This window comes from Nicotiana tabacum, chromosome 3 (assembly GCF_000715075.1).
Source record: "Nicotiana tabacum cultivar K326 chromosome 3, ASM71507v2, whole genome shotgun sequence".
Lineage (NCBI taxonomy): Eukaryota > Viridiplantae > Streptophyta > Magnoliopsida > Solanales > Solanaceae > Nicotiana > Nicotiana tabacum.
The window spans coordinates 214,129,970-214,143,557 of NC_134082.1; the positions used below are offsets into that span (position 1 = coordinate 214,129,970).

Here is a 13,588-nt window from a genome sequence, read left to right on the forward strand (position 1 = left end):
CCTATATGATTGTCAACTACTGCAGGTGGCTAATGCACCAGCTAAGGGAGGCGAAAATAATCCATAACTACAGAGATGGTAATCAAGTGGCACATGGACTGGTTAAGGAAGCACCGGAAAAGTTCTCCGATCATCAACTAATAATTAGGCCCCCTAGTAATATCATAAATAAGCTAGAGGCAGATAGGTTTGACCAAGTTTATCTAGTTAAGAAATTATCTACTATTATTTTATCTGATCTTGTCGGTCTGGGCAATATGAATATTCTCAGTTCTACTATCACTGAGGATGATGTAATGAACTATGTTACTTAACTCTATATAAGTACTTATCTTTGCTTGTCAAAAGAAAAACCTCGAGTTCTAATGTTATTCTAATTATTAATTTTAATAAACGTATAAGTCGTCCACCTTATCCAAAATAGTTAACTTGTGATTTCTTATACAAAGCTCATCTTAATTCTAGCTCGTTAAATTTAAACGAGTGGATCGGTCATGATCACTTTGTCATCCAAATCCAAACCACGTATTTGAAATATCAGGAGATGCATACGGTAATTTTGGTAAACCTAGAAAAGAAACACGAAGGCGCCGGCCAAATGCATGCAGAGAACTTCGAGAGTTGTTTGATAATCTGATCATTATATAGAGGAAATTAAAAGAAGAATATAATGGGGTATTGCCCATGTTTTCGTAGGAAAAAAAAGGGGATCAACTTGAAAACCAAGCTCAACAACAGTTACGTTCCTATCGAAGGCGCCCCTACTACGCCCATCAAGTCTGATCTTGGTTTGCTTCACTTCTTTTCCTTCCCCCCTTCGTCTATTCCGTCGATTTAATCTTGTTTCTTTTAAATTTGTAATGTTCAACAGGCTTGCTATATATTAATTAGCTCCGCTTGCATTCTGTTTTTATAGCTTAACACCAACAATAACAACATATTCATTGTAATCCCACAAGTGTGGTATATAGAAGGTAAAGTGTACGCAGACCTTACCCTTGCCTTTAAGACTTTAAGAAGACAGAGAGGTTGTGTCCGGTAGACCCTCGGCTCAGGAATTTTCATAGCTTCTACTTGAAAAATAAAATGTTACTATACTTTTATCTACGATCAACTTAGATGTCCAAGTTAATTAGTTGTTGCACCTCCAATGACTCACCATGCAAAAATACATTTGAATGATTCTTACCCAAATCTTCCAGCCTGATTGCAGTTAGCTTCTCTATCTCGTTTTAATATACCTGGTTATAGTATTATTAATTAGTATTTTAAATTTGGTAGGAAATAGTCTGCACTAGTTGTGTCCCATTTAATATGAGGGTGTTTAACTGAACACATGTTCAGAATACTAAATGTTTACTTGCATGCCATTTTATTCGTGATGAACAAAAAAAATACTGAAGTGACAATTGATAAGTTAGTTTAATAAGAAAAAAAATCACATCAGTGAGAATTGCTTTTGCTGTTTCAACATCATAATCTTGGGTAGGTAATTCAAAATGGAGCCAAAGGACAACCTGTTGATTCATTTTGTTTAAAAGGTAATATAAAAGGACAAATTGTTGATTGTGATTTCACTTCCTAAATTGCCTTGTTGGGAGTTGGGACTATGAAGAGATGTTTACTTTTGTCTAGAGACCAGTGGAATGTTATGAACGTAATTAGTATCTTGAAGCCTAAACGTTAAACTGTTAATCACGCTTTTTATCTTGTCAAGCCTTTTCAATACCAAGTTATACTAATTGCTTAAAGTGGTTTATGATGCACAGGATGGATAACCCTGTAATGTAATTGCGAATCCTTAAGCTGTGTGTAAGGACACCGAGGCATGTGCTCTCTTTGACACCAAATATTCGTGCCTTTTTGAAGTTGAGATAATAACAAGTTTGGATGAATTAACCTGATCTTCCACAGTTAATGTAGGTTCCATCTTGTTTATGTTGTTCTAAGCTTTTAGTAAATGGATTAGCTACAGTGATATTCTCACAAAGCTTCCCATGCTTGACATAGACGAACTGTTTATTGATAAATTCCTTGGTGCTGAAGTTGTCTTTTTGTTAATTTGCACTTCATTTGTTGAGACCGGTAAGTTGGTGTAAAATCCCATATTATAGTTACAAGGATATTAAGTTGTGCTTTTAGAAGCTTGAATAGTCATGAATCCCCTGGTGTAATAATTCATCTGTTCTTTCTTTGTTGGTTTATATGCACCTGCCAGATAATGCAGTCAAATATAGCACACTCTTGGAGCCCAGACAACAAGTACCAATATCAAAAGACAGTTCTCCTTCGGAAAGCAACCTTCCAACTTTCTCTTACAGGGATCTTGCAGCGGCAACGGACAATTTCAGGCGAGAATCAATTATTGGGGAAGGTGGCTTTGGGCCAGTATTCAAAGGGCAGCTTGAAAGTGGTCAGGTAATTTTCACTACATTAAATCTTTATCCAGTTTCACGTTAAAGGAAGTATGTCTTGTTCATTTCATATTCATCATACTTTTTGGTCCTGGAATGATCCATTCAGGTTGTGGCTGTTAAGAAGCTAAATCATTCAGGTCTTCAAGGGGATAAGGAGTTCTTTGTGGAGGTTCACATGCTTTCACTGCTGCGTCACCCTAACCTGGTTAATCTAATTGGTTACTGCATTGAAGGAAACCAGCGCATTCTTATCTATGAATTCATGCCTCTAGGATCTCTGGAATATCATATCCATGGTAATGCTTCAAAGTTAACATAGTTTCAGCTGATAGGCAATTCTCACTTACACATGTTATGAAATTTGGATTGGAAACAAAATAAATAAAAATTAATAGATTCTTATTTGTCTACCTGCGGCCATCTGTTATGCTTCAGTAATACCATTCGTTCCTGTCTTGGTCTGCTTTGAAGCTGTAGATTCACTCATTACTTGCTGTAACTCATTTAAGTTTGAAACAAGTTCATTTTCAGGATCCCTGAAGATATGAAGGTCTTATTATCACACTATAAATACTCATCCACTTCTATTTTCAATAATTTTTGTTCTTCACCAAGGAAGTCTTCACTGCTTCTGTCTGACATACGCATTCCAAAATAGATCCGGTGGTTCCTTTAGCACGACACAGACTTCTGACTTTGTTTAAAATTACTAAGCTTGTGTTGTTTAGCAGAAGAGCTGCATTGCCAAATTTGATGGATATCTTTTTTCTCACTTCACTTCTCGCCGTGAAAATGATCAACTACCCTACTTTAACTCCTAACTGTATTTACTGTGCGTTAAATTTGCTGAACCTATTAGTGTTTGTCTACAATATGTCTTCCAAAGTTGTTACTATGTGAGTATTAGATTTGGTGGGAAATTTTCTGGCATTACCTTACTTGATTTGAACTTATCTCTTTTCTGTAGAATTTTGTTCAATTGAACAGGCATCAGAGGATGCAGCTAATATGTGCACTCAGCCATTAAAGTTTGAATTGTGATGATTTAGAGGGTAATGTGCAGATATGACGCCTGACATGGAGCCATTGGATTGGGATACCAGGATGATAATAGCATCTGGCGCCGCCAAAGGGCTGGATTACCTTCACAGTCAAGCTGATCGTCCGGTTATCTACAGGGACCTTAAGTCAGCAAACATATTATTAAGTGAGGGTTTCCACCCTAAACTCTCTGACTTTGGTCTTGCAAAGTTTGGACCATGTGCAGACAATACGCACGTTTCAACTCGGGTTATGGGCACTCATGGATATTGCGCACCTGAGTATGCGGGAACTGGAAAGCTGACTATGAAGTCAGACATCTATAGTTTTGGTGTGCTCTTGTTGGAGCTAATTACTGGATGTAGAGCAATGGATGACACTCATGAACATGGAAAAGAAATGCTTGTTGACTGGGTAATGAACTTCACTCACTGATGACAATTAATTCAATACTTAGCAAGCTAGAACAGAATCCAATTTTGAAAATCAATTCCTGTAGCAAGTTTTTGTTTCACTACTTAAAGATGTTTATGTGTCACTTCTTGACTCTGCCTTCTAGTACGTTAGTTTGAAGCAAAAGGTTTTATCTGAGTATTCAATAATTTTATCATGATGTCAGAGGTATTTCGCGAAACGTCTGCTCTATAATAATTTGAATTACCATCTTTTCACCGTTCTGACCACTTGTCATGAAATATATCATAAGCTAAATCGTTTCGTTTGTTTTTTTGAGTGATAAGTGTTGAGCTTGATAACCCTAGTCTCCTGTTTCAGCACTTCATGTTTGTGCACTTCAGTTTTGTCCTGCTAATAGTGAGCTTTGTTTGCCTCTTCACAGGCACGTCCTATGTTGAAAGACCGCAATAATTATGTGCAATTAGCAGATCCAAACTTAAGAGGCAAGTTTCCACAATCTGTTTTCCGGAGGGCAGTAGAACTGGCATTAATGTGTGTTCAGGATGATCCCCATGCTCGACCTCACACGAAAGACATTGTGCTTGCTTTGAGCTACTTTGCATCCCAAAAGCACGATTCACCTTCAGCTCAGTCAAATCTGATTGGATCTCAGAGAGATGGGAGGATATTCCAGGGAGAAGAACAAGGAACTGCAAGCCCTGTTGATTTTAATCGTGCTGGAATCGCTGTAAAGGAAATGAGAGCTTCGAGCAAGGATCAAGAACGGGAACGAGCTGTTGTTGAGGCCAAGAAGTGGGGCGAGACCTGGAGAGACAAAAGGAAACCGAATGTGGAAGATGATTTTGATTATAGATCAAGGTGGTGATTACAAGTTAGTTTCCTTCAGAGAACCTCAGAGTTTTTAGTTGCTGCATTATGAGATTACCATAAATGTTACTTCAGGACTATTTTGTTTCATGTGAAGCAACTTCAGATCACCATAGTGGCTCTTCGTTAGGTGCTGCCCTTATGTGAGACTTTAGTATGGAAATGCGAGTATGCAATGGTCGTTTTCTTATGCTTTGATATACCCTTGACCACTAAGTTATGCTTTGGGCTGTGTCAAGTGGATTCAAAACGTAATATATAGAGATAAAAAACAAATTTTGCCTTACATATACAGTGTAATATTTTGGCGAGGGGGTACGGGTGAACACTCTTCCGTCCCCCAAATCCGCCCCTGCCTGCAAGCAAATGAACCAAGTCAACCAAGGTTCTCAGCTATCACACACTTTTTCTTGGTCATGTTGGGTATAAAGGAAGATCTAAGCGAGCCACCAATATAGAAATTGTCCCAGTTCTCTATCTTCTTTTCATTATTTTGGTTTAGACTGGTGGTGATTCTAGAAATATGCGGATTACTATAGACTATTCCTCCAATGAGTTCTGCTAAATCTTCTTTTTAATGACAAGGTAAAGGATTAATATAAGAAGTTGAGGCGCGTCATCAGTGGAGCAGGTGACATTTTTAATGTCAAACGACAAAATGATGCATTAGAATAATGAAACCTAACTCAAAAGGAAAAAAACAACAGAAGTGTAACCGGTTGTTATTCTCATTAAACTTATAAGCCAATTTTTTTCTTTTTTATATGGATCCAGCTTATGTGCACCTCGACTATTCCATTAGATACCTGCTAGATGGAAAGAAAACACCTACTATATATATTTTTTTCTTTTCCTACTCCTTTTTTATAGGTTTTATTGCATCTTATCCGATTACATTAACTATCTGCAAGCAATGTCGAACTATCAATTTCATACCCCTAGCGATCGATTTTGTAACATTTGTTCATCTCATGACGAATTAGCACCTGTTTCTTCATGCATTTACTAACTGAGAGAGTTGAAACTACTAGCTAGGTGGAGCAAATGCATAGGATTTTCAAACTTCGAAGAGTATTGGAGGAAATCAAAACTTCCACATGCTATGCTACTAGTTTTAAGCCACAGAACCAATACATTCAAGGACCTTCCTCCGTGAGCTTTGGCCACGTCAATAGAACCAGAAAAGCGTGGGACTGCTTCTTCTGCGGCACTCAACAGTGAGGTAATGTCAAACTTGCATGCCTCTCCTTTGCTGAACTATGTCTTTGTTCTCAAAAGCAGTGGATGCCGCGCGCCAAATAGTGTGATCAAGCTGACTCTTTCAGCAGTATAGTGTGAACAACTTAGGCAGCTTATATGATTCTTTGCTGTGAACATCTACATTGCTTATATCCTGAAATGAGGCTATTTTGCTGCATGCATGTGAAGCAGTATCATTAGTTGGAGATGGGTTGGACAACATAACATTGGATGACATTTATCATTATTATAACTAGGTTTGTGTTTACCTTAAAAAATTGAATAACAATTAAACGTATAATGTGGTTTTAAGGATACGTAATTTCACTTAATATCAATTGGGAAACGTGAAGATAAGCAATAGAAATTGACAATAATAAAAAGCGAACCAGTTTTTAAACAATGCCCTCGAGTTGGAATACTCTTGAGCTAGTAGAGCAAGAACAGTTAAAAAGCAGCAAACTGATGAACAAGAAAACGCGAGTTAAAGAGAGAATATTAGTATATTCCTTTGATCTGTCAATGGAAGGTACAAGTCTTTATATACTAGAGGAATCCTTTATGGTACAAGTCTATTATGGGAGTAAATTCCATGATCAGTACAAATAACCGCCCTTGATTTGATCTGTTCCGGAATTTCCGCTGTGATCTCCGACCGGTTACGGATATCTTGCCTTTCCGTTATTGCACTTCACTCGAAGTCAGTCATACTTAGTTTCGATCGCTGCTGGCCTTGATCTCGATAGGCACCTCAATTCTTGAATTTGACACCTTGTCTTCTAGCCCATTTGGCCAAGCTGCAAAAATCAGTTTATTTTAAGAAGTGTTTTTTTTTCAAAAGTGCTTTTCTCAAAAGTACTTTTGGTGAGAAGCAGTTTGTGTTTGACTAATTAGTTTGAAAAGCACTCCTGAGCAGCAATTACTGTTTGGCCAAGCTTTAAAAAACTGTTTCTAAGTGTATTTTTTTCAAAAGTGCTTCTCAAAAAAGTGCTTTTGGAGAGAAGCTACTTTTTTCTGCTTCTCCAAAACTGCTTCTGCTTCTCCTCAAAAATACTTTTTTTCCTTCCAAAAGCTTGGCCAAACACCTTAACTTTTGGCCAAAAGTGCTTTTGACAAAAAAAAAAAAAACACTTTTGGCCAAAAAGAAGCTTGGCCTAACTGGCTATTCGTACTCTGGCCCGATCCATTACGAGGCCGGCCCCCGACGCGATCCCCTGGTCTCGATTAAATAGCAAAATTGACCGTTATAGTTTGTTTCTCTTTGACACGTGAAATCTTGTTTAACTACTAACCAAATAAATAAGATCATGTTTCATGTTTGTTGGAAAATTTATGTTGCATTAACCAATTTAAATAAAGGCGTGGCCGCCGATAATCTACGTTGATTAAGGATTCAAGAATAACCCTTGGGGGTCGGTTGATTAAAGATAATATTCTGGTATAAAATTTGGGACTAAATTCATCCACGGTTAATGGTATTAGCTAATAATGTTATAAATTTTATACCAAAATCTTTGGTATCATCTTTTCCATACTGCATGTGGAAAGATGATCCCAAGATAAACTTGTACCAAACAAAACAATCCTTTACATACCACCCATATGATCAACAAAGGGAGTAAATGCAAAAGCGAAAAAGCAAAACGGGAAGGTCCTACCGGGAGTCGAACCCAGGTCGCTGGATTCAAAGTCCAGAGTGCTAACCTCTACACCATAGAACCAGATGATGCTGTGCTTCAGTAAGTTGTTTTAACTTAACGGCTTAAACCACGTTGATTCTCTTTAGTTTCTGATTTTTCCGGCACGAAAAAAATGGAGTTTAAATTGAAAAAAAAGAGTACATTCTTTATTATCTTTCGTCTGAAATAATATTCGATTTATTTAATTTATGTGTCATTTTTCGTTTTGTGATATTTAAACTATGTGAATTGTAACCAATAATTTAAGATGTATTTTTTCATTACATTAACATGAAAAGAGTTTCATATACAATATTTTCATGTAATTTTTAAATATACAAATTTTAATTTTAAAATATTAAGTTAAACTAATACAATTTAGCTTTAAAGATTAGTCAATTGACTCAATAATTAAAAGCGTAGTCGACATCCTATATGAATAAGGTGAAGAATCTAATCAACATTATTTAAGTGTAGATAGATTTCATATCTCTTAAGTCATAAAAATTTCTCCTTTTTCTCCTTCTATTGATTTTTGTTCGGGTCCTTCTATTGATGAACTCACTTAGAAGTGGAAGAAAAAAATATAAAAGCAATTTGCTCCATGTTATATGGAATTGAATGTTGGCCGGTAAAGAACTTACACATCCAGAAGATGAAAGTAGCAGAGATGAGGATGTTGAGGTGGATGTGCGGGCATACAAGGATGGATAAGATTAGGAATGAAGATATTCGAGAGAAGGTGGGTGTGGCCCCCATGGAGGACAAGATGCGGGAAGTAAGACTCAGATGGTTCGGGCACATTCAGAGGAGGAGCACTGATGCACCGGTGAGGAGGTGTGAGCGACTGACTGTAGTGGGCACGCGGAGAGGTAGATGGCGACTTAAGAAGTATTGGGAACAGGTGATCAGACAGAACATGACGCGACTTAGGATTACTGAGGACATGACCCTTGACAGGGAATTATGAAGGTCGAGCATTAAGGTTGTAGGTTAGGGAAAGTTGTGAATATTTCTACAGCACAATAGAGTGAGACTAACCAGTTAGGAGTTAGACTAAGAATGTCATTGGTCATCTATTGATGCAGGGCTTTACCTGCTAGTTTTACTATACCCGCCATCTATTTCGTATTTCGTATTCTCTATTTCATATCTCTTATATTGTTGTTATTTTATTATGCATTTTTATGGTATTAATATATCGGCTTTTGTTGCTTTTTTGAGCCGAGTGTCTCCTGAAAACAGCCTCTCTACCCTTCGGGGTAGGGGTAAGGTCTGCGTACATATTACTCTCCTCATACCCCACTTGTGGAATTATACTGGGTCGTTGTTGTTGTTGTCGTCCCTAGACCCCTTATCCCAAGCAAAAATTTAGGGACCAAAAAACGAGTGCCAGGGCATCCAAGTGTTGCAATGAAACGTCGTTTTCAGGGAAGGACAAAAGCCAAGCGGTCCACAACAAAAGTTCAACGGGTCCTCCTTTCACAAGCTTGCCCAACAGCAATTCGCCACGTCCGTTTGACCCTCCTGTAAAGTTAGAAATGGGCCCCCACAACACACTCTACCAAACCCTTGTTCTCCTTTTTCCACTCTCTTTACCCTCATGCCTTGTCGGCCCAATTTAACCCAAAACTTTACTCCTCTCTTCACCGGAAACCTGACTTTGTTGCCGGCAAATTTTTATCGCCGGGAAGTCTCACACTCTCATAATGATAGCTCTCAGTTCACTCATTTAAGTGTTTATTTGTTTTTTGTGTAATTAACATTATCTGCTGCCGGAGCGTTTGTACTTGATTTTCTGCTAGAGATCCGGATTTGATATTCATTGCCCGGAGATGTATGTGGTACCTCCTCCGAAACGATCCGATCCATTATCTGGATCCATGAATGGGTCGGATGATTTGCGGATTTACCAGGCATGGAAAGGAAGCAATGTTAGTATATCCTTGCACTTTTACTCTTAGGGTTTAGCTCTGCCATTATTTTCTATTGCCGTACCACCTGATAAAGCTTCAATCTTTTATTTTTTATTTTTTTATAAGATGTTAAAGCTTCAATCTTTACCTGTTTTCCGTTAGCTTATTGTCATTATTAGAACTTCTATGAACTATACATAAGTCTGCTGATCATACTTGATATTGCATAACAAACTTTTAACCATCAGCCTGGCTTTAAAAAGACCCAAGAATTAGAAATATAGCTTCCTCAAAAAATGTGAGAATACGAGGTATCTGCTTATATGTCATAAAGTGAAATACCTGAAGATTCTGCATCCTAGTTAATGGTGCTTATAAGTTTTTACTGTCCGTGGAAGCGCCAAACAACTGTGTAGGAGGAGTACACCAGATGTGCTCATTCTAGGTTATGTTATCACATTTACTGTAGTAACATTGCCAGTATTTTGGCTTGTGCAATTCTACTTCTCAGAATGAGATTTTACTTAGAGTACGGCATATGTAGATTATTTTTAGTCTCAATTCTAGGATAAACGTCTTCGGTAGTCTTAATCCTTATCATGCGTTCATCTAAAACTGAAAAACTTTTCTTTCCTCCGATATCTTTTCCAGCTGTTCATATGTTGATAAACCAGTTCTTGACTTACTGCAAAGTGATATATGCTTTATATGATTTTCCTGTGTAAAAGGGATAAGTTATCTCTTTACTTTGCTCCTTACAAAAAGAAAAAGAAACATTTCCGTGAGAAGAGTTTCACGTTGCAAACATAATATTTGCCACTTCTTTTCCTTAGTTTCTTACTTTTTAGCGTTCTTTTCTCTGAGCAGATATTTTTCTTTCAAGGAAGGTTCATATTTGGGCCAGACGCAAGATCACTAGCACTGACTATATTTCTCATAGTGGCCCCTGTCTCAGTTTTCTGTGTCTTTGTTGCTAGAAAGCTGATGGATGATTTTTCAAATCATCTGGGGATATTGATTATGGTTGTAGTCGTTGTGTTCACATTCTATGTAAGTTCTCTCCCTTGTCTTCGTTGATAGTAACATCCTCATCACCAAGATTTAATATTCTACAGAACAAGCTTACCAGCAGTTTTTGATTGCAATCTCAGAGAACATAATAGCTATATAAAGTTGTCTTTATTTAATCTCACGATTACTGGAAACAAAATTCCAAGTATTAGATAATTATTGATCTGATGCTGCCGTTGCAAAATTCCAAGTATTAGAAAATCAATAACCTTAGTTGATCTGATATTAACTTGGCACTGCATTTCAAAGATGTAAGTTTGGCTTGGTTGTGCCAGTACTGTTAAGTGGCTGTCCTCACAACGGAAAGGATTGACAACCTTATTGCATATCTTGTGCAAGATCTCTTCCAAGTTGCACTGCTAAGAGTTTCACATTTAAATCTTACAGGTTTTAGTTCTACTCCTTCTCACATCTGGAAGGGATCCAGGAATAATTCCTCGTAATGCACACCCTCCAGAACCAGAAGGTTATGAAGGTACTGTGGAAGGTGGTGGACAAACTCCTCAATTACGTTTGCCCCGCATTAAAGAAGTTTTGGTTAATGGCATTACCGTGAAGATCAAATACTGTGACACCTGCATGCTTTATAGACCTCCCCGTTGTTCTCATTGCTCAATCTGCAATAACTGCGTTGAAAGATTTGACCATCACTGCCCTTGGGTAGGGCAATGCATTGGGCTGGTAATATTTTTTTATCTTTTTAACATTTTTTAGTTGGTAGTACCGCACTAGTAACTGATATGCTCTCTCGTTTCAGTTAACTTTTCACTGTTTGATACATCTGATGAACTATTGCATAAACTCTGCTATGAAGTGTTATCGGACCTATTTTTTCATAATCACACTCTTCGTTTCTGCAGGGAAATCTCAAAAAAAGATACTAATGAAAGACTGATATTTTTGCTTATAAAAAAATTGAAAAACTGATTATTTCTTCTTTTTTCGTTTTAAAACTTATTCACTCTAATGTCAATTTGAGAAAACAAGTAAACTCTGTAAAATGTCTAAAGATAACTCGTAAAATTGTTGACTTCATGAAGAAATGCTGTGGATCTGAAGCATTAGATCCTCAAAACACCTTGAATTTAGCTCAAGTATATCATGATGTTAACTAGTTAATACTATATGTATGAATCAGAATCTTTTAACCATTAATGCTGTTGGTAACCGGAGGAAGTTCAAAGGTTTTGTAACTAACCTTTTAGTTTAAAGGGCCACCATGCAGACAATTATAATTTTGTATGTTTCTAGTTTTAGGAAAATATTTAGGGCTCTAGATCTCTGCAGTGGAAATAAGTTAGAGGATTTAGTACACATATCCACATGTTTAAGTTCTTATCTTACAACTGTCTTGACTCTCAGATTTATGAAGGTATGAGGTCAGGCTGGTCGTTTTACCAGTCAACTTCAATCTCCACATTAGATTTCTGGAAATATCTTTAGTTTATTTCCTTACACTAATAGTTTTGTGTAACTAATGCATCTTTAGAAATGGTTCATCTAGTTTTAATGTTTTGCATTCTTGCTTTACATTGCGCAGACGTCTGAAACTTTTGTATCTTTTATTGCAGCGAAACTACCGTTTTTTCTTCATGTTTGTCTTCTCTACAACACTTCTTTGCATATATGTTTTTGGTTTCTGCTGGGTCTACATTAAGAGAATCATGGTTCTAGAAGACAAAACCATATGGAAAGCAATGATCAAAACACCTGCCTCCATTGTTCTGATAGTATACACTTTTATATCAGTGTGGTTTGTTGGAGGTCTTACTGCTTTTCATCTATACCTCATCAGTACTAATCAGGTATGATCTTGGATTCTAATTGTATGCTTCCCTTTGTTTAGCTAAAGTGGTTGGGATTTTGATGTGTACTGTGGGTGACATCTATTTTCTGGGTACTGCAGACTACTTATGAGAATTTTAGATACCGGTATGATTGGCGTGCCAACCCCTACAACAAAGGAGTGATTCAGAATTTCAAGGAGATATTCTGTACTACTATTCCTCCATCCAAGAACAACTTCCGTGCGCAGGTGCCCAGGGAACCCAAGATGCCAAGTCGTTCTGCAGGTGGAGGTTTTGTGAGTCCAAACATGGGAAAGGTCGTGGAGGACATAGAAATGGGCAGGAAAGCGGTTTGGAGTGAAGTAGGGGGAGGAGTAGATAATGAAGGACAATTTAGCGACAACAATGGCCTGAACGTTAAAGATGGTGTGTTAGGACAAATGTCTCCCGAGATAAGAACTACGGTAGATGAGGCTGATCGTGCGGGAATACATCCTAGAGGATCCAGTTGGGGAAGGAAAAGCGGAAGCTGGGAGATGTCGCCTGAAGTTCTTGCTTTGGCATCAAGAGTGGGAGAACCTAATCGAACTGGTGGGAGTAGCGGTGGTGGCTTTACAACAGCCCAACCAACAGATCAAAACTTGTGATTAACAGATAGTATGAAACTGGATTGAATAGATTAGTGGTTCTTGGAGGCGTGATATGTGGTCATTCAACTTGCACGATAATGTTGTGTATTATCTGGGACTGTGTTGACGGGTGTGAAGATGTTGCTTTGGTTGTTGGCTTTAGGAAGTGAACTGTTGTGTGATACGAGCGGTGCTTTTCATTCTTAAACTTGTATTCTATGTGTGGAATAGTTAGTGTAATAGCTTTCATCAGCGTGTTGTTATGTTCATAAACTTCATGGTAGGTGATGAATATCTTCTCACACAGCTATATTAATTTACCAACACATGCACGTGTACAAACTTTACTGTGTGTCTTTTCAGCAGTACTCCTCAAGAACTGATAGAAGCTCAAGCAAGAACTACTATTGTATGACTGAATCATATTACTAAAGCTCACAGTCACTACGCTTCTAATGCAAAAACTTTCTAGAGACATGGATGTAATTTACCAAAAGAACATATTATTTTGAAATGTAAAACTTC

General features: G+C 37.5%; 2 protein-coding genes and 1 non-coding gene across 3 annotated transcripts; 2 read left to right on the top strand and 1 right to left on the bottom strand.

Annotated features, from left to right (window-relative positions):
• The first annotated feature begins 393 nt into the window (after positions 1-393).
• Positions 394-5,026, top strand: LOC107809247 (putative serine/threonine-protein kinase PBL7). The gene is made up of 5 exons (XM_016633844.2): positions 394-788; positions 2,219-2,418; positions 2,524-2,713; positions 3,481-3,872; positions 4,297-5,026. Exons 1-5 carry the CDS (start codon positions 671-673, stop codon positions 4,738-4,740), a joined length of 1,344 nt encoding a protein of 447 aa, XP_016489330.1. The 5' UTR covers positions 394-670; the 3' UTR covers positions 4,741-5,026.
• Positions 5,027-7,630: 2,604 nt separating this feature from the next.
• Positions 7,631-7,702, bottom strand: TRNAQ-UUG (transfer RNA glutamine (anticodon UUG)). The gene has a single exon. It is a non-coding gene; the product is annotated as a tRNA-Gln (tRNA).
• A 1,521-nt stretch (positions 7,703-9,223) lies between these two features.
• LOC107809251 (putative protein S-acyltransferase 7) lies at positions 9,224-13,387 on the top strand. The gene is made up of 5 exons (XM_016633847.2): positions 9,224-9,594; positions 10,444-10,626; positions 11,035-11,328; positions 12,219-12,452; positions 12,554-13,387. Exons 1-5 carry the CDS (start codon positions 9,496-9,498, stop codon positions 13,079-13,081), a joined length of 1,338 nt encoding a protein of 445 aa, XP_016489333.1. The 5' UTR covers positions 9,224-9,495; the 3' UTR covers positions 13,082-13,387.
• Positions 13,388-13,588: the final 201 nt, after the last annotated feature.